We start from the raw sequence: 26,876 nt of genomic DNA on the forward strand, positions 1-26,876 counted from the left end.
TTGCATTTGTTGAATGAAATAGACGACTCGAATATTGCACTACAAGAGCTAAGGTCAAGTTGCAAATGCAAACAATTGCAGAAAAAGCCCTCTGCTTAGACACTCTTAGAATCATAAAAGTGAAAGGATAGCAGCTTCATTTGGAACTTTAACCTGAGGGCCTCCAGCATACTGTGCTGGTGTTACTGCCATTGGACCAACAAGAGCATCCGGACAGATAGGTGTTAAAATTTCTAGATTAGGCTCTTAAAGGATGCAGGAGATCTTGGGTCCGAGTCCCAAATGAAAGCTAATATTCTTTCGCTTTTATGATAGCAGAAGAACTAATACATGTGAAAAATAAATCCGCTTTTATTCCATCTATAAAAGGGAAAGAAGTGCACCAGTCAGTAGGCAAACTCTGCCTAAATAGCTGATCAAATATCTTACCTTTTTATAGGTTCATAGGTAGATACTAGGCTATCTGCCCTAGGGCATTTATAAGCCTAGCCAGAGTGTATTTGGCTTTCGCCTTTCTATTATATTAGCCTACTGTGCCTCTGTAAAGTAGGTCACAGAAGGTACCCTTTAAGATTAGTTTACTGTGCCTCTGTCTAGCAGGGACACAGAAGAGATCCCAGGGGTGAATTTGCGATTTCCCATCCACGTGTCCAGATTTCACTTGAAGAGGGTCAGCGAGGGGCTATGTCTAACATGAATTGTGATTCTATTCCAGAGTGAGGGGAGCCTCTGGGAAATGAATCTGTCCCTCCAGCATGTCCTATTTATTTTTGTGCTGAGGTTTAAGTCCCTGGAGCGTGTAGCTCTAAGTGACTTGGATTTTTTGAAGTGGAGCATGTCCATTAATTCTGGGTTTGATATGGCTTTGTACATTAGGCATAGATCACCTCTGAGTAGGCGGTAAGCAACTGAGTAGAGCTGGAGTTTCTTTAGTCGAGCTGCATAGGACATCTGTTTGTAGCCCAAGATCCTCTTGGTGAGGCACTTTTGGGGTCTCTCCAGTTGCTGCAGGTGTCTGGTATGGTACATCCTAAAATGGGCATTGTATTCAATTATGGGCCTGATGAGTGACGAGTAGAGGGGCACGATGACCTCTCTTGATCTAGATGCGAACCCTTTCGTGATAAGGTGGGCTATATAGAAGGTCTTTCTAACTACTTTGGCAACGTGATTATCAAAGGAGAGATTACTATCTATGTTGGTCCCCAAATCTCGAATTACTACTTCCGTACTTGATGGATTACCACCTATGTGGTAATTTGTGGGCACCTTGTTTTTCCTAATGGGGATGACTATGCACTTTTTAGCATTTAGCTTGTGGCCGTGGCTCTGGCACCAAGCATCCATCTCTGTGAGACCCTTTTGGAGGATGCTTGTGTCGGCTGGAGATTCGATTATGGCCCCCAGTTTGCAGTCCTCTACGAACTTTGTCGGCCATAGTCCCCCGTGTTAGCCTGAACCTCAGAAAAGTATATACCAAACAAGAGAGGTCCCAGAACTGAGCCCTGTAACTGGTTTGGATTCGGACATGGCACCTGCGATTCTGACCATGTGGGTTCTATCCCTGAGCCAGTTTGCAACCCATCTTGTGATACAGGGGTTGATATTTAAGCTGGTAAGCTTATTTATGATGCCCGAGTGGGGTATTGTGTCGAAGGCTTTTGCGAGGTCCACGTAGGCTGTGTGGACTACCTTGCCCTCATCTATGGCTTTGGTAACTGTGCCAAGTGAAATAAACCTCTGCAAAACACATTCCACTAGAGTTGCAGTACTTCATCATGTTTCCAAAAGGCTTCTGGGCAGATTACTGTAGAAGCTTGCCAGTCTAGTGATAGTGATAAAGCCCTCACTGTGGGCAGCTGATCAGAGATTAATGGCTCAAGAACATATAGGAGCTTGCTGGTAAAGGTATGAATAAGTGAGTTCTGCCAGATTGCCTATTCTGGATAGAGAAGTGTGGCAGCTTAAGGAAGCACTGGCTGTAACAACTGTGGAGGACAAACCTAAGGAGCATGCACTGCCATTGTACAGATGCACAGAGCAGAGGATTCAGTGTTTGGAGAGGCATGCTTCTTGTGTGGTGGCAGCATGCAGATGAGCTCGGGGAGCTGCAAGGGGAAGGAGAAAGAAGGGCTGCTCTACAGGAACAAATCTCGCCAGCTCTGTACCACCCAACTCTCACTGCTGAGGCAATGATTGGGCTTCCCAAGCAGAGCAATATGGGCTGTAAGGCTCTTGCTTAGCCTGAGAATGCTCTCCTACTCCCACAGAACAAATGATTCCATTGGGTGCAGATAAAGGAGAGATGTAGGGCAACGCATCACAAACACTAGAAGTTGGAAAAACAGTTCAGTGCATGGACAGGTGTGATGTGGCTGTGCTTGAGGTTCCTTAACTCTACTGGATATACAGACATTGTTTGGGAATCTGTCCAGATGTTATGATTCACTGTTACAATGGTCTTCATAAAGAAGGTGGTGTGGCCACGTATATAGTTTTTACCACAACAATAGATCTTCAAGGAAAGCTCGCTGTGACACTGAAGCTCTGCCCCTTAAGTAGCTGTGTATGTTTTATGGTGATTGTTTTATCTGGCCTATAACATGGCTTGCTTTATACTCCCAGTTTAAAAAGGGGCATCTGTCTTTGCCATTTTTCACTTATGTGAACAGCATTTCCCTATGGTAGCCAATAAGGAGTCAGAGAACAGAAGTGGTGCTCTCAAAGTCGGTTGTATATAACTATTGATCTCACCAACCAACCTTACATGTCACACTGATGCAAGACCAGCCTAAGCCTTCTTAGACTTAGGAGCACACCTGTTGAAATCTCTGACCAGCACAAATAGTATGATTTAATGTTTCACTGACATCTTCTTGAAGGTTTGCTCTTGTGGTAAGTATCCAAAAGTCACATAAGGAGGATACACCAGGACAATCGAAGCCAACCAATATCCGATTAAGAACTTTTATTAAGACAAATTAAAGATGAGTGAGCGCTTTCACGTCTCCTGGACGCTTCATCAGACTTAACCATCACTACAATATAACTTTATATAATAGCAGAATAACTCCTATTGGAGAACCAATATGATATTCAATCAGAGACAATTAATTATTAAAAGAGAAATGCAGTGTAGATAAATCACTTTGTTGCTAGTAGGTGCTACTTAATTTCTATAGTCAACATAAAAACATATACAAAAAATAACTTGTATGTATAATTACAAAAGTGCCTGTGCATATCAAGATTTAATACAAAAACATATAAGTATAAGCATGAAAAAATACCCATGCTATTAAAACCCTTTAAAAACAAAATTTTATGGGTTAAAAACTTACTATGTTATAATCATAATAGATATGATGGTTTGAGATCACAAAGGAAAGGCACACAAGCATGTCGTACCTGTAATCAATGCAGTTATATTAAGAGTTCATGTGAATTTATGCATCCAGATACAGGCAAAAGATATGAGTTTACTAATTATGACGATTGTAAAACCAGGAACGTGGTTTATTTAATTCAGTGTAATAAATGTCAATGTTTTTATGTAGGCATGACTACTAGAACTGTAAGGGAGCTCATTAGGGAACATATTTATGCCATCAATAAAGAGGATGAGACCAATGCACTAGCTTATGTGCTACATAGAGATAGCACACATACATTTTGTTTCCTAGTATTGGAACAAGTTTATAGTACTGAAAGGTTAGGCTGCATACGTAATAATGTGGAGAAGAGAGAGATTAAATGGATACTCAAGTTAGCAGCGGATAGAGGTCATGGCCTTAATGATAAAATTTCTCTGAGACCTTTTTTGGCAGACAGGCCTTTTAAACATAAATAGTAAGTTTTTAACCCATAAAATTTTGTTTTTAAAGGGTTTTAATAGCATGGCTATTTTTTCATTTTATTTGTTTTTGTATTAAATCTTGATATGCACAGGCACTTTTGTAATTATACATACAAGTTATTCTTTGTATATGTTTTTATGTTGACTATAGAAATTAAGTAGCACCTACTAGCAACAAAGTGATTTATCTACACTGCATTTCTCTTTTAATAATTAATTGTCTCTGATTGAATATCATATTGGTTCTCCAATAGGAGTTATTCTGCTATTATATTAAGTTATATTGTAGTGATGGTTAATTAAGTCTGATGAAACATCCAGGAGACATGAAAGCGCTCACTCATCTTTAATTTGTCTTAATAAAAGTTCTTATTCGGATATTGGTTGGCTTCGATTGTCCTGGTGTATCCTCCATATGTGACTTTTTGATTTTCTGCTTCTTTGAAGGGGATACTTCATCCTGATTCGTGTTTATATGCTTTTTCACTTGTGGTAAGTATACTGACACACAGAGACATTTTCCTATCCTCGTGTGTTTTCCCAGTTTACATGAGTTTTCTCCAAGCACTGCAGTGTCTTCTCACCTCCTAGACATATGGTGATTGACTGTTAAATTGTCCATATAAAATGTCTATGTATGTAAATAATGTTGCATTTTCCTTTTGCCTGTGTGGCCCATGTCATGGCTGAGCAAGGACCGAGAAGCTGGCAAGTTAGTAAATAACATTGTTGTAAGTAACAATAACCGTAGTTGTACTGCTAGCCCATTGTAGGAGTTGGTAGTGTGAGAGGGCGAGGTTAGGAAGAGTAGAGGGGCTGTTCTGTGGTAGGTGTAGAAGAAAAGTAAGGAGGGGGAAAGAGCAGTGCTGAGCTGATTTTAATGGCCTAGAAGGGTGGAGAGGTGAAAGCTGCATAATCGTGAAGTGGAAAAGAGTTAAAAACAAAGGCTGTAGAGCTGGAGACACTAGTCTTACATTCCATGAAACAAAGTTGAAGGCCAAAGAAACTAAAATGAGGGATTGCAAAGTAGTGGCGGGAGGGGCAGTATAACAGCAGAGGGAAACGTGCACTAGAAACGATCAAGAGGAAAGCTAGCTGACTGGTTGTGAAAGCAAAGATGGAAAGGAAGGCAGAAACTGTTGTATTAATATAATGAGATGGTGATAAGGATAGTAAATCTTTGCCAAAAGCATTGAAGTGGCCTTTTTTATTATTTATTTATTTAATGGAATGTTTGGTGTGCAGCAAAAGATGCTAGGCGGACAAGCTGGGAGCAGTGAAGGTAAGTTTGTGGTGAAAGATCAGAAATCTGAGTAGACTAGATTTTTGGGAGAAATTAATGTGAAATGTAGAAAACAGGACCAGAAATATAGAAGAAGATAAAATGGCACAAAATAAACATTGGCTGAAGTGCGTGTTTTAGGATGGTGTAGAATTAAGTGGAAAAGGGTAAACAGAAAGGGAGTGATATGGTAAGATGTGATTAAAATGGTGCAGAAAGAAAGTGTTAAAAAGCATGGATCATAGTATTACAGGGGGAGAGAGAGCGACAGAAGTGAAATGTTTGCAGTGGAAGTATAAGATGGTACAACCACCGAGTTATATTTAAGTTGAAAGAAGTGGTTAATGTTAATAAAAATACAAAAACTAGGATCAGAAATAATAAGAGATGGTTAACATGGAAGTTGACGAATCAGAAAAAGCATGTAAGAGGTTTATAAAGTCAAAAAGGTATTACAGAAGAGAGAATGGCTGAAGTGGACAAGGAGATGGTTTGTGGGAATGGGAAAGGTGAAATGCAGAAGGCTGTTTTTAGTGAAGATAAAATAGACTAACCTGTAGACAGGTATATAGAAAGAGAAAGCAACAACAAAGAATTGGTTCCTGATGGAGGTTAGAAAGGGTGTGGGGGGGGGGTCAACAAAGTTAGGAAGGAATAGTTTTTTCTCTGTTGTTGGAGGGGTAGTATCGTAGCTCTTTTGAGAGAAAATAGAGAGGATAGTTATAAAAATTGTTGGTCACTTTCATCAGTCGAAGTTGCTAAGATCTTGGCCAGGATCTCCACTAAAGGAATAAAGAATGTATTACTCTTTATAGCTGGTGGAAAGTTGGGATCTGTGAAGAGAAGCAGTTCAGTAGGTTTTATTGTAAGATGTTTTGTTTACATCACTGCTGCATTGTTCCTAACTACTAGGACTTCTTACTGCAGAGTCCCTGATATCCAGTTTGATTTAAAAAAATCAGAACCCTTCCAAGTGTGACAGGACATCCTCCCTCCTGGAATATCAGGGCACTCCCACTATAAAAAGGATGTATGCTAAATCTTAAAAAAGCGAATGATGATTTATTGAACCCATGTAAGCGAAAGCTTACAATCTCGAACTCTTAGAACCGTGATTTTTTTCCAAGAGGAAAAAAATCGCTGTTCTACAAAAAAAATAAATAAAACATTACATAAAGTGTGGGGGTGTGCCCCCCACACTCCCCTACTTAAATAAACCAACTCTGAAATCGTGTTAGTCACGAAAATGGCAAAATAACAGAAGCGGCCAAGCGATTTCTTTGCCAGGGAAAGAATTCACTTGTATGCTGTTTCGCTATTTTGTCTTTTCTTGCTTTCAAGTTCGGTCAAGATGCATCTAAAAGAATGCATCTTCGATCATTTAATAGGAACCTGTATAAAAAGATGCAATTGCCTGTGCCTTTTTTGAGCTTTCTTGCCACGGTTTGTTATGCATGCCTTGCAGTGCTGCCATCTGGTGTCCATCACAGATCTGCCTCAGAGCTCATCACAGGATAAAGACTTTTGGTTTTGATAAAGTACAGCCAACAGTAAGAAAATTTTCAGAAGTCCACAAAAAAATCAATGCATATATGGTGGTGGTGGATGAGTCTGGGGTAGACCCCAACCCAAAGGTTGAAAAACAAAAAAGTTCTGTAAACATGGCCACCAATGTTGGGGCCATCAGCAATAATACAGCGGAGGCATTGCCCTGACTGTACCTTTCTAAAAGCAGTCAGGAGTCATTTTGGTACCACAGAATGTTGCCATGGATGGCTGTTAAAATGTGACACAGGGATTTGGAACATATTCAAACACTGCAGACCTCCTTCTCTTTCCTGTTCCCAGCAACAGTCTGTTTTCCTTCCTAATGTCCCACCAGACCAGAGAAAATCTGATTAATGGTAAGCTTTAGTTCACATAAAGATCAAGCACCTCAGGGTGCTACCGGATCTAAGCATCCTCAACAACTTCCAAGGAAAAACATTCAAGTTGTCACTGACCACCCAGTTCCTCATTGCTTGCCATAAGAAGACTGGATGTGCTGTTTGGACCTCCAAGAGGCGTAACTACATGTAAGAATCACCAAAAAATGATGTTGATTTCTATGCTTCTTGGTGGAGGGCCAGTCAATTTCATGCCTTTCCATTTGGATTCACCTCTTTACCCGATGCTGTTTACAAAAGGCATGGCTTTCTGTGTAGCTAACCATAGGCTGCAAGGCACCGAGGGCTTTCTGTACCTGGACAACTGGCTGATGGCCATGCCAGCTCTAGAGAAATTGGTTTCTGCACAGGATTCTCTTTCGCAGCTCTTGGGAGTTCTGATTAACACTGCAAAGTCTCAGGTGCATCTGTTGAAGATCTTTATTTTCATAGGTTGCCCAGTTGACACTCTTCTTTTTCCTTCTACTCAACACATAGTGTGTCAGTTCTTTCAACACATGTCAGTAGTCATGTGTCCCAAAACACTAGAACTACTGGAGCTATAGTCTTGTCTTAATTTCTTTCCATTGTACCACATGAAGGTGCTCTAGCGGACCTTAATGACAGAGTGTCATCAGTGCTTGGATTTAATGCCAGATTGTATTTGTATGTCCGAGGTCTGTCAAAAGCACCTTGAGTGGTGGCTTCCCAACTCCAACCTCACTCTAGGCAGTACCTTTCCTCTCGCTGATACCTTAGCAGTGGTCACCACAGATATCGGCCATGGGGTGGACACAGTGTCATGGTCCAAGATGGATGGTTACAAATTAAGCCAAGCCACACATCAGTGCTCTCTAGATGAGGGCAGTCCTCCGTACTCTTGTAAGCACTACAGGACTTGTCTTGAAGGGTTGTTATACACCACCAATATGGCTGTAATATGGTATGTCATGAAGCAGGAACAACCCATACATACCCCTTACTTTGACAAGTGATGTCACAGAGTGGTAATGCACTATATATCTACTGGCCACTTTACGTGAGCCATGTGCATTCCAGGAGAAACAGTTTCCCTGGTAGACAGGCTCCGTCAGATGCAACACAAATCATTTAGTGGGTCCGTAGTCTAGAAGTTGTTCTGTTGAGGTGGAAAACCTCACTAGATTCACTTATTCCCCAACCAACACCAAGTGAAGCAACTTCTTTTTTTCCCCGATTCCCCTTCTGGGTTAGCAGCCCAGGGAGGTTCTGTATTATATGCTCGAAGTTTGAAAACTTTGAACGTTAAATTGAATTTAAATGTTCGAAGTTTCATAAATCGAACATATAATGAATAAAAACAACTGAACTTACCTGACTAGTGTAGGCAGGGGGGAAGCCCCTCTGCACCCCCCATACCCCCCGCTCTTTAAATATAGCAACTCTAGTGCGGTATAGGGAAGATTTCCCTTACTGCACTGTAGTGCCGTCTCTGAGTGGGTATATTTAAAGAGCCGGGGGGGCTTGCCCCCCTGCCTACAGCCATTAGTTTTGTTTTTTGTTTTTTTATACATATATTCAAAGTTTTATAACTTCGAACATTTAAATTCGAGATTTTAATATTCAAAGTTACAAAGCTTCGAACATATGATGTAGACCCCGCAGGGGTGCTGTGGTCCAGGAGTGCCTTCCGTGTTCTTGTATGCCTTTTCCTGGTTTCCTTTAAATATATGCATGTCTCCCAAATATGCAACAAAATCTAGAAGCTTTAGGAATTTTTGTCGAAGTATTTACATAGATATTTTTATACCCGAAGGTAGACTCCAGAGAATTTTTCCTCAGGCCGACAGCAAATGCTGGCAGTGTGGTGGGAAAGAAAGAGGTAATTAGGAACATATTTTCTGGGAGTGTAGTATAAAGAAGTGTGTATCTTGAATCTAGTTGGCCACTGTAGCTAGATGGCACATGCATGTAAGTTGCTGCATTCCCCTTTGTGCAAATATAGGTTTAGCCAGCGTGCTTCTGTGGTGGTTGACTTCCTGAGAAATAGTATCAGTAACATCCCCAGTACATGTTTAGTAATGTTGCAAAAAATCAAATGTTTAGGGTGGCAAAATTAAACACATTAGAAACTGTTATGAATGCTCAAGTTCAGCAGCATTAGCTCAGATTTTAATGTGAGAGGTTATAACCTTGGCGTTATTGATACGGTTTGTCAGGAAGTCAAACAGCATAAAAGCATGCTGGCCAAACCTATGTTTGCACAAAGGGGAACGCCGAAACATATTTCTAAGGCTTCAAAATAACAAACTTGGATGCATGTTGACGTATAACAACAATACATAATGTAAAACAAATCATGAATACATATTGGTACATCTTAAAGGACATTCCTGAATTAATTGGATATATTTCTGGTACCAAGTTTTGGTTACAAAAGCAATAATAACAAGAAGAATTTGCTTTGTTATAAGGAACAAACCGTGTTAATAAACCTTTTAAAACTAATAGAGTTGATGCTTTTTAATGTGGGAGGCACAATTTTTGAAAAATATATTGGTAACAGTGATCATTTCACACTTTCTGTAACTAATGTTAGACATAAACTGGATACATGTGACAATTGTGAAACAAGGATTCCTATGCACTCTGCCAGATGTAATGCATGTCAAGCTTACTATGTTGGGAAGACTAACCAAAAATATAAGAAATGTATTGGAAATCATTTAACTGATATTAAGAGAGCAGATTTTGCCAATGCCCTATATAAACATAAGAAAGAAATGTGTATGGATCATGATTTTAAATTTTTGATAAAAGTATTACAAGAAACATTATGTGGGGGAGATATTAAACTCCACACAGAGGCTGAATAATTTCATTGGATACTTCACTTTAAGGCTCTTATTTTCCTAGGCTTAAATGAGAATGTTTCTTTAAGACCGATGTTAAAAGAATTACATAAATGAGTGTAATGTCACATGACTAATTAACTAATGATATAAATGATGATGGTTTTTATGTAGTTTTATGCATAATGAATCCTTGAGAAGGCAGAAGTTTTACTTGTGCTACCCGTTTGGATTTGTGTTTGCTTATTAAAGTTATTTTAGCACCTTGGTTCGTGGTTCCAGTGACTTTGGATTAAGTCAAATACATGACTTTACAGAAAAGCACAAATATTATTATGAATTTAAAAAGCACGCGTGCAGAATCTTACCAGTGTGATGTTGGTAGTCTACAACAGAAAGTGAAGATGTAAGAGATGCAAGCCAAAGATATGGCAGTACCCAACCTTAACCATAAAAGGAATGGGGCCACAGCAAACAATCTTATTGTTAATTGTTGTAATTGTGAAGGCAGCCATGAACTTAAACGAGAGAAGTACTTAGCTTTTGGTCAGCAGTGTCACAAATGTAAAAAGTGGAATCATTTCAAAAGGCTTTGTAAGTCTAAACTGGCACAATCTTTTATTAAAAGAGAGTATCCAGAGAACATCTGAAGAAACATGTAGCTCCGAGAGAGCTGTGAGCAAACATTTAATGTTGATGGTGTCTCTGTGATTGATGGAACAGGTAACACAGTAGATAATCAGTTAGCAGCAAAGAGCAAAATATTTTGTACTGTATGAATTAATAGAAAACCTGTAGACCTTAAAGTAGACACTGGGTCCAGGTGCAATGTTATAGAAGCACAAATGTTTGCCAAAGTACAGGCTGGTGAGAAACTTGATTCAGCAAAGTGTGCAAAACTAGTTGCTTGTGATGGTGAAGAAATCCAAACTGATGTTACAGTAGTTCTCACATGCCATTCTGCTGGAAACTGCTATAACTTGCAGATTTACTTGGTCAAAGGACACGTGCAGTCACTGTTAGGCCTCAGACAGTTTGAGAATGGGACCGATTTCATTTAATAAAGAGGTTCATTATTTAAGCATGAACAATAGCAGCAGTTTTACACACAATATTTTTAATATGCTGATGTTTTCAATCTTGGATGCAAAAAGCTTTTTGGCAAATTCGCTGTATTAGAAATCTTCATTGTTGACCACTTTCAGTGCACCATTTGGAAGATACAGATTATTGAAAATGCCATTCGTGATAAATTCTGCCAGTGAAGTATTTCAGCGCTCCACGGAAAAATTTTGTTTTCTGGTTATCCATGTGGACCATGCATGTGAAGTCGGTCTTAAACCAAGTCCTCAGAAATGCAAATTCAAGCTGAAAGAAGTCACTTATGTGGGTCATATGTTTGCCAGTTCTGGCTTACAACCAGATCTGTCTAAGCAAGCAGCAATTCTTGAGATGCCAGTTTCAGAAAATGTCACATCTTTGCAATGTTTTCTTGGCATGGTCACCTGTTTAGAAAAGTTCATCCCAGACTTGAGTGAACTTTCAGCACCTCTGTGTCAGTTGGCACTCAAAAATATAAACTGGTCCTGGTTGGAACAACGACAAAGAACGTTTGATATTCTGAAACTGAAAATTGCCAGTCCACCCACATTGAAATATGATATTCACAAACCTGTAACACTTTTGTGTGATGCTTCACTTTTGTGTGATGCTTCAAAGTATTGTCTTGGTGCAGCTGGTCTTCAAGAAGGCATAGCAGTATCCTGTGTGTCCAGAACTTTAACTCAAACAGAAATGAATTATGTGCAAATTAAGAGTCTTTGGCAGTAGTATTTGCATGTTTGAAGTTCAGTGGTTATATTTATGGAAAACCTGTCCAAATACAGACTGATCACCAACCTGTAGTGACAGTTTTGAAAAAGTCATTACATACAGCCCCAGCACACCTGCAGTGCATGCTGTTAAAATTGCAAAAGTACAATTTCAAAATTGTCTACACCAAAGGCAAACCCTTGCTGATGCTTTCATGAGCACCCAGACAAACAGAGCAAGATGAAAATGAGAAAGCAGACTGTGCATCATGAAAGTCAAAAATGTGTCACCGCTTCTTGATAAACTAAGATTTTACACAGCCTCATACTCACTTCTCCAGAAGCCGAAAAATGTTATCCATCAAGGATGGCCAACACGATAAACCAACCTACCACTTGACAAACAGCAGATTTTTCCTTACCAAGACAAGCTTATAATGGAAGATGAAGTCATCATGAAAGGTCTTACAGTAGTAATTCCTAAAGCACTACAACACAAATATGTCAAACTGTTGTATCATGGTCACCCAAGTACTGATTCAGCCAAAAGGGCAATATACATGGTATTTTGGTCTTCAATGTTCTGTTTGTTGTTGTTGTGTCTTTTCGGCTTTTCCCAGTTAGGGGTGGCCACAGCGGAACTCCAGTCCGCTAATGATTGGCAGTAGATTTTTACGTGCCGAGTTGCCGGCCCTGATGCACAACCTTCAACGAAGGTACGTCCATTCACGCATGTCTCCACATAGAAGACGCTCTGGCTGAGAATCGAACAGGTTCTGTTTGTAATAGTACTAAATCGCACCAACAGAAACAACCACTTCAGCTAAACCAGATTCCTGAATTACCATGATCAACAGTTACTACTGATATATTTTTAAATGGAATGGTCAGCATTACTTAGTGTTGGTAGACTCTTACTTGAATTGGTTTGAGATGGACCTTTTTGCTAACTTGTCCAGCACAGTCATTACTAAGTTGAAGAGATATTTTTCTGTCCATGGTAGTCCACACAAAGTCATTTCTGACAATGGTGCACAGTTTATAAGTCAGCAGTTCAAGAAATGTGTTGAGTCTTGGGACTTTGTCCGTGTTACTAGTAGTCGTGAGTATCCACAGTCCAATGGATTAGCTGAGCATGCAGTTCAAAGTTCAAAACATTTGTTGGATAAATCCAAGAGAGACAGTACCAATGTTTTTCTTAACTTAATCTCAGAAACCTTCCTTGAGATTATATGCTTGGTTCACCTGCTCCGAGATTAATGTCTGGACAGATGAGAATAACTTTACCAATCGGTAAACAATTCTAAGTACCAAATGTGGCGAACAACAAGATGGTCAAGGCTCATCTTTTGAAAAAATGTCAGTCATAAAAGTTGTACTACTGTAATCCAGCAAACCTCTTAGACCATTAAGACAAGGAGAGATTCTGGGAATGCAAACATCTAAAGGATATGACCAAGTGGGTAGTGTCAGAAGTCTTTGTGAACAACCAATATCTTACATTGTACAATCTGAAGGAATCAAAGACATATACTTCCAGTCGCCGAACTAGTGATGCAGCAGGTTGCCTGCGCCAAAGACCATATTTCTCAGAGAGACTGCACTTGTTCAAATTTCCAGAGGACAGTGTCCATTCTTCAAGTAATCCTGATGTAACCCCTGAAGTTCCAATTGAGAAAGAATCCCCAGAGACTGTCCCTGTTGCTAAACCCAATCAAAGTTTTTATGTGACCAGATTAGGTAGGATTTCCGGACCCACTCTGAAGTACACTGCTTCTTGGACTTGAGTTCGTTTTTTGAAATGTTGATGTGATATCTAGCATGTAAAATGTTTTGTTCTGCTGTTGCGTGACAAACAATTTAAAGGAGGAAGCTGTAGATCGTTGTTTGCATTGTACCTAGTCAGCCACTGTAGTTAGCATGTGCAGGTAAGTTACTGAGCACATGCAAGATCAGTGCCATTTTGTACAGTCAGCCAGAGTGAATGCAGTCATAAATGGAGATGCACATGTGAGTGAATTTGAAGTAATGAGTGAATCATTTAGCTTAAGTACTTGTTCCAGTTACAGTTCTTGATGTGTTTATGTACAGTAAATATCTTGAACCCATACACTGCTTCATCGTCTATTTGAATGCATGAGACAAGCCACATGCAGTGAATTGGCAGACTTTAAAGATTCCCTGTGGGATGCATTGTGCAGATTGCTGTGATGAGGGAGATGATTTTTCTGAACTATGATACAGAATCAGAATTCCCTAGACATGGTGAGGCCTTGCTGGCTGCCAAAAAAGCAATTACCAGAAAATGGAAATCATTATCTAAACCAACTACACTAGAAGTAGTGAATGTAGTAACAGAGATAAATCAACTGGAATTGAGATTCTTGGAAAAGGGTAGGAGCAAATTACATAGGAACAAAATGGGAATTATGGGAGCAATACATACAAGGGAGGAATGATTAAAAGGTGGCAGGATTTAAATGAGCTATGTAATGTTTAACTGAAAAAGATCAGGTAGATTATAAGTGATGTATAATGTTTGCAGCTGGAAATGTCAATATGATTGTGATGCAAAATGCTTGCGACTAGGATTGTATCGGTGTGGATTCTTCATTTATATAAATGTATGATTGGCTGTAGTGATGGTTTAATAAAGATGTTTCTTGTTTGAAATAAAAGGCAGAAATTGAATAATTTATGTAATGTTGCTTAGGTTTTATGATGTATAGCAGTATATATCAAATATAATGTTAATTTTAGTTTGATTACTTTTGTATGAATGTAAATTTGCCTGTGTCACAAGTGATAATTCAGTAAAGGTGTTTGAATAAAAAAAAAATGTGGGTTTGTGGAGGGGAAGTAAACATTTGACAACTTTAATAGAACAATGATGATCGAGACAGAAGCAGAATTTAAGAAAATACTATTGTTGGTGGGTCTTGATGCAGAGAAAGCATTCGACAGAGTAAGCTGGAATTTTGAGTAGGGCAAAGGAAGTGTATTGTCTGATACAATAATAAGGTTAAGTAAAAGGATATACGAGGGATCAGAGGCAAAAATTAAAGTGGGAAGGATTGTCACTGCAGAAGTGGCACTCTGACCCCATGTGCAAAATGGGAAAGGGGTTGAGTATGGATGGATGGTTATTCTCTCTCTAAGTTTTCTGAACAGAGGAACCAGGCGGGTCCTTTAGGTAGTAAAGCTTTGTACACGTTGCTGCACTTCAGTATCCTGTGGTCTGTATCACACATTCTTTAGGGAATGGTACTTTCTCTACTGCAAAATTTCTGCTGTTGACTATTCTCTGCATTCAGTATGTGGCAGCTAATTGAGGGTTGGACATGCTCCACTTAAAGAAATCTCAATACCTCAGAGCCACACGCTCTAGGGATCTAAACCTTGTCATCACAATGAACAAAACATGCTGGAGGGATAGGTTCCTGCCCCAGAGACTCCCCATACTCTGGAATAGACTTGCCCATACATGTCAAGCAGAGCGCCTCCTTGGCCCTCTTCAAAAGGAACCCTGACGATTGGATGGGAGATAGGAAATTCACCCCATGGATCATGTCAGTCGCCATGCTAGACAGGGGTCCAGGGAAGTAAATATTGTGGGAAGAAATCTCCAGGGAATTGTTATGGCTAGGCTTGTATAGGCCCTAGGGCCGATAGCCTAGCACCAACCTATGAACCTGGCCACCTCATACAGAATCATGAGAGGACGGTCACTCTGAGAAGCCTTCGACTGTACCTCCTTATCCAGTGCACCACGGTTTTAAATAGTTCACCGATATGCTGTGGCTGCCCCACTGTTGAACAACACAGGTATTTAATTGACTTGAATACATGTGTTTTATATGGTGTATGTACTAGTGCTTATGCTTCAGCAAATACAACTCTATTTACCTGTCTACCTTTAAGGCCATCATTGATGAATTGATGGGTAGAGTCACGTTTACACCAAGGTTATCCTGTAGAGCCTTCCCAGATTTGGGAGCATTGTTAAACGCTTGTAAGTGGTTGGCAAGCAAATTTAAGTATCATCTCATGGTTCCTATGATCACTTGGCTTATAATGTTCCTATAGGTATATGTAATTCAGAAAACTAAAAAAAAAAACTTCACTATTATGAGAGTTCTCTACATTGTAAGTGTTGTGATTGTTACTACTTAACAGGATAATTTTTCCATGGAGATATGCAATATCACCACATGACTCACAATCTGTTCTTTTCTCAACACACTTTGAATGCTGTCATTTTTGTAACCACACTAGTTTTGCTTTTTCCATCTTCTCTGAGTAGCTATTTCACCTTATGTGTAACTTAGGTGTTTGAAAATATTCTTATCCCTTTGCCACCTCTTCCTGTAAGACAGCCATTAATATTTGTTTTTTTAGGTTCATCTTCTTATCCATAGGCACTATGTCATGATTGCATGTTTTATTCTTTATCCTTTCCAAAATTAATGTAAAAATATAATCCCATTTCATGTTGTATTTTACAGATTCAAATTTGCTGCCTGTTGTGCTTGTACTTGGTCTGATGCAAGACATTTTTTAGCATTTATAGATGTAAAATTCAGGTGTATAAAATACTCAAGTATGTATTTATTTATTGTAATATTTCAGCATTGTTTTCCTAAGTTATCTATTAGAACACTGCTTATTTATAATTACCGGCTGTTGTAATTGTTTTGTTTCTGATTGCAGCCTGGTTGGAGTTCCTTTGGCATCTACTTATAGTTCTCGTGGAGCTAACTGTTTATGCCTTATTGGTATATCTCACGTGTGTGTACTTCTCGCTTGAGATCAATTGGGAGAAGAAAAGAATTGAATCCAAAACAGGTAATACTTTTTTTCCTGAGATTTTTTTTTATTGGCATTTGTAAACTAGGAGAGTGAGCAGGCGAAATAACCCTTTTCAAAACCAACATGGGCCACAAGTTAGAGTTACAAAGATCAGAAAGAATAATCATTGGTGTGTACGTTATGTAATTTTTACATTGGCAAAGCAAAGTATTGAGGCACATTCTAGGGAGAGAGATTGCAGTGTGTAGATGTCTCCAAATCTTTTGACAACAATGCTAAATGGATATCACCAGATAGTGTAGTTCGGATATTACATTAGTTTGATGGACAGCAGTCGCTCGTTTGCATTTTAGTACTTTGCTTCCCTTCCTCTCCTGCCTTCATCCTTACCCTTTCTTTGCCTGTCCTATACCCTTTTGAATGCCTTTATAGTGTTCCTTTCCGTTATGCATTCTGGTTGTCCATTCAGGAGTAGTCCACAGCAATTTCAAAGAGCAGTTTGTCAAAGAATAGTTAATCCCTGCATTCGGAAGCTTGTGCCACCCCATTCCCGTTCTATTTAGGTTGACCTCTTTATATCTCCGTGGGATGGTCTACACCCACATCCTGTAACCACTTTCTGTTTTGGCATTTAGTGAGAAGATCTCTGTTCCTCTAGTCTCTGGTAATATCATTTCTTCCTCATACAGTGAACTCTTCTGGTGGCTTAACACTGGTCCATCTGTTTAGCTTCACACAGTCTCCTGTAATCTTTTGTTCTGTGGACAACCTGAAAGTCTTTGAACACCTTTAACTAAATAGAACCGGTGTTAACACAAACATCCATTCTAGAGATCTAAACCTGTGCTGCCACATCACCAGTACCAGATAACATGGTGATAAATGTTCAGAGCTGCTTGTCATTTGGTGACTTCACTACACATTGCTGAGGATCTGCTTTCACCTGGAGCGATGCATTACTGAAAAGACAAAAATAAGTATTTTGTTGCACTTCTCTTACGATATGTGATTTTATTTTAGCAGTTAGTTAATTGCTGTTTTTTCTGCACTTTATAAAAAAATGGTACTGTCTACTGCTGCTTTAAATAGTTAATTACACTGTATTACATTGTATCTGATAGTTGTAGGTAGTTTGTGTGTTCTTGTTACACTTGGGCTCCAAGCCAGCTATTCTACATTAAGAAGTTTTTTCCTGCACTCTTGTGGCAGAAGTGTGCTGATCTAACTTGTCTGAGTTGGAGATTGCTGGTGGGAGACTTATTGTTTGCTTTCCTGATTGGTAGTCAGTTTGAAACTTGTTTTTCTTTGCTTGTATTTAAGCCTCACATTTTCACAGTGCTATTCTTTGCTCAACGGCAGTTAGCAGTGCCCTGTATAGATGCAAAAGCCTTGAAGCTCAGTTTTTCTTTAATAGCAGTCTGTGAAACCCTTCCAAGCTTTTCTGCTGCTCTGAGAGCAACTCAATTGCGCACTGAGCAGAGTTGCTTTATTGATCAATCTTAGCCTACATAAAGTATACATCCCTCTTGTAGTCTTGGAGCTTCCAGCAAAGTCCTGTCAATTAACCCATTCCCTTCCCTAATAAAAGATACAGAAAGAACCTGCTGTCATGGACCAGCAGTTTCCCATTGTCTCTCTGGCTAGCCTGATGGACAGTGGGCATCCAAAGGCAATTTAGCAATTGTTTCATATATACTGACAACCACTTACTCCTGAAACAAACAAATACTTTTATGTGAGAGATGTAGTTACACTATTAAATTGGAGGCAAGACTCTTGCATAAGAACAGATTAAATGCCAAACATGTTGTAAGCAGACACACATCACTTCCCGCACTAAATAAGGACATGACACATAAACCCACATATGCAGAGTTATTCACTAACTTACCAAAAGATCAGAGGCCTCCCAAACGGAAACCATTTATGCATACAGCAAAGCAAAAGACAACCACAGCACCCATGCACACACACCAGTTTCTGAACAGATAAGACCGCAAGGCATACCACTACAAAACCTACTGTACTGTTCGTAGGAGACTCCACAGTGAGATGCATGCATGTTTTCCTCACCAAGCTGGATAAGGAGCAGGTTATGGTTAGCTTACCTGTAAGGTGCCAGGATCTGTTAAGTCACTCAAGCACTCAAGTCACTCAGCCACAAGTACGACTCTGTCATTGTCCATATTGGGATAAATGACATGAGATGTACCTCTCTGGACTGTATGAAGAGAGACATTCTCTGCATTCAGAGTGCTCAGGTTGTCACAGGCAGGTATAAGCCTAGGCTTAAATAGCATTCTGTTTTCTCCAAGGATGATGCCACAGTACAAACAAAAAATGATTAACAATGGGCTTCACTTCTGGTATCAGTCCAAGGGGATCCAGTATCTGTTGGCTTGGGAAGATATGGTTGACTGGCCACGCTGCTTTGCCAGATATCATCTGCACCTATCTCCTCTAGGCTTTCGAATACTTACAAAGGCATTAGCCACCGTTGTTGCGCCTTTTTTAGGCAGATTCAAAATAACCAACCTCCCAACGTAACAAAATCCTCTCTAAATAAACTGAAGGTACATCTGCATAATGCTAGGAGTCTAAACAAGAAACTACACTCCCTGAAAGCACTCCCCATCTTGGAAGGTGCTGACATCTGTGCAGTCACCGAGATGTGGTTCAAAGCTGCAGAAAGCACGCCATCTTTGCAGGGCTATAACACCTTCCATAAATTCATACCACAAACTGAGCATAAAAGAACCAAAAGAAGAGGTGTATCCATTTTTATTAAGGACAAATATGCCTTGAGACTGGTCAAACAGTGTGCCTCTCGAGCTTCTCCATGTCCAGTTAACTATAGGCAAAACCCCCTACCTCATCATAGCTAACTAAAGGTCCCCCACCATGAACCAGGAAAAGCATGCCCTGTACCTGAACTTACTGGAGCCACTTGTCATACAGCCCCAACACCTTATTCATTGGTGATTTTAATTATGCTACCATCGACTGAGAAGCATACACAACTACAAACATGCTGTCTCAGAGGTTCTTGGACTTTGTCAATGCAAATGCTGTGTAACAAGGGGCTCAAATGTCCTGGATATTGTGCTCACTAACCCCCCTCAACGCCGAAAGCAAAATTGTCTAATACTGATTTTATTGCTATAGACATGGAATGTTATCTACGGCAGCAGGTGTCCGGCAGGCCTTCTTTTATGGCATAACCCTGTTTGACAAAGGTGTTCTTTCCCTCAGCCAAGGAGCACCTTTATGACATCTCTCTCTTACTGCCTGTGGATGCGTATCTGACAATTTGTCCCCATTGCAAAGTACTTTTTAAATAAAATACTGAATTGGGGGAGGTTAAGGAAGCTAGTACTTTCTCCTCCATGGTATTTCATGTCTTAGAAAAAAAATGACTTTTTCATTTGAACCACAGAGTTGTTGCCTATAAAATTCTTAACTTGGAGGACTCTCTTCACAGTGGCTAGTAGTCAACTAAGAGGATTTCAGAATTGAAGGCCCCTTTCCACATCAACAGGAGTGGTCCTTGTTTCCTTCGCGCAAGCTAAGCAATGGGAACCAGTGTCTACAAGTATCCTCTTAACAGGCTATCCAACGTATTGCTTTCTGTTGTGATCAGTATAGAAAACCTTGCAAGGCCAGATTGAAGCATATTCAACAAGAGCAGTATTTACTGGTGCTGCCTTTTTCAGTACAAAATACTTGTGAAGAAGTTGCATGGACTTACATTCATTTTGCTTAGACATTGCAAGATGGACATCCTTAATAGTAGGAGAACAGTAGTGCAGGCTGTAAGCTGCCCCCATCCTCAAGCTTGTGTCCATTGCTGTTACTACTTTAGTACCTTTCACATTATTTATGATACTGTGACAGTGATTTTTATGAAAAACATAGTATAGTTGTTTTTACCGGTTTGTATAATGTTGCAGTATAATTCATTCCTGTTTAAAGATTTGTACAATAAATTAAAAGATTTTCACTTTGATCGTTATGTATAACACTTTATTACTTCAATAAAACAGTTTTAAGGATGTGAAATTGTGGGTAGTCATTGATGGTGAAATTACACAAAATCCACTGTCTAGCCCAAGTTTTGCATATAGAAACAAATTCATTTCTGAATTGGCATGAAGGGAAGAGGAAGAAGTGATGGGATTTTCATGAATTGTATTAGGGAATTAAAAGGTTTTGTGGCACTTAACTACATTTGTATAGTATTATAAGAGAAGAAATGCAGCTGTGTGGTAAGATGAACTATATTGAAGGGTGGTGTTCCCCTTTTAAAGTCATAGTTTGCACTTTGTTTCAGCGAGGCATGCCTTCCTTCACTGTGTATCGATTATGGCAACATTACATACTTCCTCTTGATTTAATTTTACAATTTGGATATGTGAATTGGCTGAATGTCATTTAGCAAGAAATTATCTTGTTTAACGTATTTGTATTGATAGTAATGATCTTGATTCTGTCTAGCTTTCACATACCATGAGTTCATCCAGTGGTTAAAGACGGTTATTGTTCCTACCATATGGATTGGATTGCTTTCGCTCACCTGGGAGATTGTCACTGCTATGTTAAGGTAATCTGCTGACATTTTGTTTTGTAGTCTTTCTGTTGAATTAAGCCTGTTTTACTGCCGTAGAGCCATTCTGACTGAACAGAAGCAGGGCAACTGAATGAAAAGTCATTTAGATTTGAAAACTCCGTAATAACTCAAGACGGTTCTGATTTGTAAGCCTCTGTCATGTGTTTCCTGTAATTACTTCTAGGAGGAGGATTACAAGACATGTATTCCAAGCAGGGTTGTTTATAAAACAATAGTCCTGTATGCTGTATTCCTGTTTTTTTTTTTTTAATGTGCTCCTTATTTATGAGGTAGTTAATGATTTGCTGTACATTTTTTTTAGTTAATTAGCTTCACTTCTGCAGTAGTATGTCACTAATTAATTGATTTGTTTTGAGTCAAGGTCCTATTTAAAATTTATTTTTCAGTGTAGTGTGGGGGGGGCTGGTATAAAAGTATATGAATTGCCTTGCATTTGTCTTTTTTATTTTTTCTTCTATATTTTGTTGTTTTAAGTGGGCATAGACATTCAGACTGTACTCTATAGCTTTTAGGCTGCTAGCTTTCTCCTCTATTCCATTTTAGCTTAATGGAAACTTCATACAGCATTTTCATACATTTTCATATATTTTTATCGGTTATGTTTGATGTTGTTTTAAGTGTTTTTATTATAAATAATTCAGCACACAGTTCTGTAAGTAACCACTTTAACTTTCTTTTACTGTTTTCAAGTAATTTTTCTAGCCTTAGCAGTCTGCCCACCTCCCAGTTAATCGTACAGGTCCTGTTCCTGTTGCTAACCATCATTATGCCAAAACCCATGCTTGCCCGCAACAGGACCATAATTCTCAGCAACACGAGTTCTAATTGTGTTTACTGCTTAGGGGAGGAGCACAGCACTGCTGAGTGCTCCATTTGTTTGGGGTTTAGTTGGATGATGCGTAAGCATTGCTGTAAAAAACTTAAGGACTTCTTTATTACGGAGGTCCTAACAAAGGAAAATGCCTAAGCCAGGGGAGCCATCTTTCACTGACACTGGACTTGTCGAACTTTTCCCTGCAGTAAGATCAGACAGTTAGAATATTTAATGTTGTCGTTGGATATTGAGGCAGTAGCCTAATTCTTATGTTTGGCACTGGATCTCAAACAATGGAAGCTCACGCCTCAACCTTCTACCCCAGTGATTCTAGACAAGTTAAAGTCCTAGAAGAGTCGTTGCTGAGACCTCTGGCGCCTGCTGTAACATGAAAGCCGACCTCACCCCAGACCTTCATTCAACCAGACTTTAATTACCGGAAAGTAGAACAAGCTGTTTTGGCATCTAAAGACTCAGGCACAGATAGTTAGCTCTCCCATCCCTTTGTCTAAGGGGCAGTAAGAGTGTTTATCCAAGTCCCCATTTCCATATTTTTTTTCCACTGTAAGCCTTGCTTTTCATTTGTGTGAGCATGTCACCTCCGCCATGATATCGTGACTACGGGTGTGGAGACTGGCACCTTCAGCACAAGCCTTTGGGCCCCCTTGTCACCATTTCTGCACTTATTTGAGCCAATATGGATGACACCATAAAGTCAGTATATCGCATTGATCTGGCTAGTACCATATCTGGCACTGATGGAATACCAAATGCATTGTACTCCTTAGTTTGTTCCCAACACTGACAATTGTAACCTGACACTGTTGAGCCCCTCCTGGTATTGATTTTACCATTATGCCTACTCTCAGGCTTCATCATAGCTGTTGATAGAGCTGATGGGTACAGCCAGTGCATCTGATGCCAACATCTGTAGAACTTCAGCCAGTCATGCCACTGGTGCAGACCCAGCTGTGTACAGTCATGATCAGTTTCAGAACTCGCAGGATTTATGCCTCTGGCATCCTCCAGTGAACTGCTGCATCCTTCCCTATCTCACATAGGCATGGTGATACCCAGCTCCTTCCCCATATGTTTAGAACTCTGTCAGAAAAAGCCTTGAAGGCCACTGAGAACATAGTACAAATACTACTCAGCAGAGTCCCTGATAATTGATTTGGCTAATGAGGGTGCAGCTTTCCAGAAGTTATCTCTGGAGAACCCCCAGATTCAGCATTTTTTTTTCCATTTATTTGTGAGAAAGAGCTGATTTTGGATTCCATTTCCATACCCACAGGGGAGGTTGTTGCAAAAGTGTAGATACACTTGCCAATCATCAGAGTGGTCCCACTGGTGGATATCTTAAAGGATATCACCATGATAGCTCTGGACAGCCCCAAACATAGTAACCCCAAGATGCCCTTCCTTGGATCGTTGTTGCAGTATTCCGATAGAGAGTTATCCTGCCCAAGGTAATCTGATGTCAGGCTGATATACCAAAGCCAAAACCTTCCTGATGCACCATACATCCAGTGTATGACGTTATCCCACTGGCATAGGTTCATAGGTAGGTACTAGGCTATTGGCCCTGGGGCCTTTACAAGCCCAGCCAAAAAGGTACCCTGGCTTTTGCCACCCAGGAAAATAATTTTCTTGTGCCACTGTCGAACAGAGCCACAGAGGTGATCCCTGGGGTGAATTTCCTATTTCCCATCCAATCATCAAGATTTTTCTTGAAGAGTGCTAATGAGGAGCTTTGTTTGATGTAGATAGGTAGTTTATTCCAGAGTATGGGAAGTCTCTGGGACAGGAATCTATCCCTCCGACATGTTCTCTTTATTATGATGACAAGATGGGGGTACAGAAGCAAGTCTGAATGCAGGATCTTCACTCCTGTTGGTCTTTACACAGCATTGTCATTGCTATTATTATTGCGTACACTTTTTCATATAGGTACCCCATTGGGGTACCTTCTTTTTTTCTTGTCTTTTATGCAAAAGTTTTGTTAATGTCTGCTAAGTGAGGGAGGTGTGACTGGTAGGCATATTCCTTGCAGGCATCCACTCAGTGTCTGTTTTGTTTAGGGGTTGAACACAATTACAGAAATTGCAAAATGTACTAGTCATTTGTCCTGAAAACCCTTTGTACCAGATTTTTCTCCATAAATATTTACTTGGTGAACCAACATATGAAACACCTCACTCAAACTAAGGTGTCAAAACCCTTAACCTCGGATGTCTTGCTTACCCCCAAAAAGATTAAGAAATCATGCCTGAATCTGTCCAATCAGATTTGGATGTTCCAGCCGAGTTGCAGCAGGTATATCAAATGCATCAGATTCCTTTTCAGACACCTGCTACCGTAACCCCGCCAGAGGTTGCTATGGTGTCTGCTACCCTCCCATCTGACAAGACTGAGTCTACTATGATGATAGAGAAAGAGGAGCTTAGGGTGATGATTTCAGAGAAACTAGAGGCATACCTCAAATTTTGGTTATGGAAGAGGTACCAGGCATTTTAATTGAGGTCCATGAGATTTCAGAACCACTTTGTTTTGGTATGGAGGATGTTACACCTAAGCAAAACAAACTGAAAAAAAACAAGCATGTTTCTCCTACTCAGATGTCTCAGGAAAGTGAATGGCTGATTTTTTATTCCGATTAGGATTCCTTAACTTATTTGCCTCATATTTATTCTACTGGACATCTTGCTTCAAATGATGACACCTTGTTCCCTGACTCCCCTGTAAATGTGATTGCTTTTAGGGATGATATTACTAGGATGGTGCAACGTTTTGAATGAGAACCCGGACGAGTCACCATCGTACAAAAAAGATGCTGTGACTTGTTTGAGGTAGAGGATCCAAAACCTTCACCAGTTCCCCTAGTCTTTAGAGGCTTTCTTGGTTGCTTTTGCTTCCACTTCTTCTGGCTATCAGCCTGCTCAGCTCTGAAAAACCCTTCAGTTTTTTCTTTATCTCCTGAGAAGTCTGCTAATATTTTACTTGCAGTTAATGTGCTGCCATCATATAGCGATAGTAGGGCCATGGATTGGTATGGCAAGCAGGTCTGTAACTCTGCCACCTTGGCCTTTAGGACTCAACATTTTCAAATTCAGATGTCAAATTACCTGTTTGTCTATTCTTGAGGAATTAAATAAAGCTCTGACTAATTGAAGGATTCTGAACATAAGGCATAGGTGGTACCCATGCTCAATGAAAGCTACACAGGTAGCTAGACATTCTATTTAAATGCAGCAGTGATGCTGCCGAGGCTTCCTTCAAGACTGTAGTCTCTGGGTGTTACCTGTAAATAATGCTTGTCTTTGCCTTGAATCTCTCACAGAGAATATCAAGGCCAAGATATTGGATTCCCCCTTTCATACAGACTTTCTGTTTGGCCCTACTGTAGCTGAACTTTTCAAAACTCCATGGAAGAGAAAGCTTAATGCAGAATTTTAAACATTTTTCTCACTTCTGGCCCAGATATCAAAGTGATCATCCTTCCAAGACCCACTTCCTTTTTCTGTAGAGCAAAAGCTCAGGAGAAACCTACCAGAGATTCTAAGTCTGGAAAAACCTAGTCTGTCTTCTGACTTTCTCCCGCTTTCCTTAGTCCAAGAAACCCCCTTGTCCAAAAACTTATTCTGTCCTTCTCAGTATGGGAATTCATCACTACAGACAGGTCTTATCCATCATCCAGTACTGTTGCAAAATGTTCCTCCATCTCCTACCAGTCAGGCCCACCCCATTCCACCCCCTCATCCAGGACCTTCTTGGAAAAGGTTTTTATTTAAGATTATTCCTGGTTTCCAGGAAGGGGGGTACTTGGAAGGCCCACACTGGATTTATATCAGCTCAGCACTTTTCTGAAAGTGTCATCTTTTGTAGTGCTGTCTTTGCAAACTCTTATTCCTTTTTATCCTTCCACAAGACTTTCTAATGTCCATAGACTTGAGGTATGCATACCTGCACACCCCCATTTTTTGCTCAACTATGGTTTGGGGTCCATAAAATTGGACCCATTTGTTTCCACAGTAGCCTTAGAGTACTCCAATCTGCCCAGACTTTGCAGATTTTATCAAATCAGCCTTTTTGGAGTCTCTATTTGCAAGACCTCTCATGTTTGATAATGATGTTTACAAGCAGCTCAAAGACATGGAAGTGGAGGGGAAAAGCCTTCATGGCTATCTTATTCTAGCCTTTAAAATAGACTTTTAGGAAAGCACTGTGACCAGGTCTTCGGGTGTCTATGGGAAGAGATGGGCAAAAAATATCCTCCTAAAAAAGTTTCTTCTGCTTTCTAGGAAGTCATGGTTGAATTTGAAGATACTTAAACATTCTCTCATTACTTTTCTGTGGAAGCAATGTGAAGCCAGTCATTTCTATACCTGTAGCAGTGTTCAAAGATCAACCATGACAGGTAGTTCAAGGAATATAATGTCCTAGGGCTACAAAATTCCATTCACAAGCATACTTTGACCACAAAAGTCCTCGCCAGATGCTTCACCTATCAAAAACATACAGCAAAATGGGAAGTAAATAACCAGTTATAAAAACAGCCATCAAAGAGGTGCCACCAAATGGGAGAGGTCCATGCAGCTGTTCAGTATTGTTTTTGGAGCCAGTGAAAGCAAAGGACCTCAGGCACATAGTGAGCCTTGCCAGCTTAAATCAGAATGGTCTCATTGCAATCTGTAGTTCTCTGCCTTGTCAGTAAAAGCATGCATGTGCTGTTTGGACTGCCGGGATGCCTACTTGCCTATCAAACTCCCCAATGATTCTAGGAGGAAACTTCAGTTTAGGAGATGGTCCTTTCAGGTTCAGAAGCTTGTTCTTCTGCCTTTCCAGCCCGGCTATTCATCAGGTGTATGGTATTTTAACACACCATCAGCCACTCTTAAGATAGTAGTCTTCCCACTCACAA

At 40.0% G+C, this 26,876-nt stretch overlaps 1 protein-coding gene across 1 annotated transcript in view; it reads left to right on the forward strand.

Moving 5' to 3' along the window:
• The window catches only part of LMF2 (lipase maturation factor 2), a 698,972-nt gene that overhangs the window by 494,562 nt on the left and 177,534 nt on the right, over positions 1-26,876 (forward strand). Inside the window, 2 exon segments of the mRNA XM_044088653.1 lie at positions 16,416-16,550; positions 21,009-21,114. Coding sequence (XP_043944588.1) covers positions 16,416-16,550; positions 21,009-21,114 — 241 coding nt within the window.

The sequence above is a fragment of the Protopterus annectens genome, chromosome 11.part0 (assembly GCF_019279795.1).
Source record: "Protopterus annectens isolate FY-2018-M chromosome 11.part0, PAN1.0, whole genome shotgun sequence".
Lineage (NCBI taxonomy): Eukaryota > Metazoa > Chordata > Ceratodontiformes > Protopteridae > Protopterus > Protopterus annectens.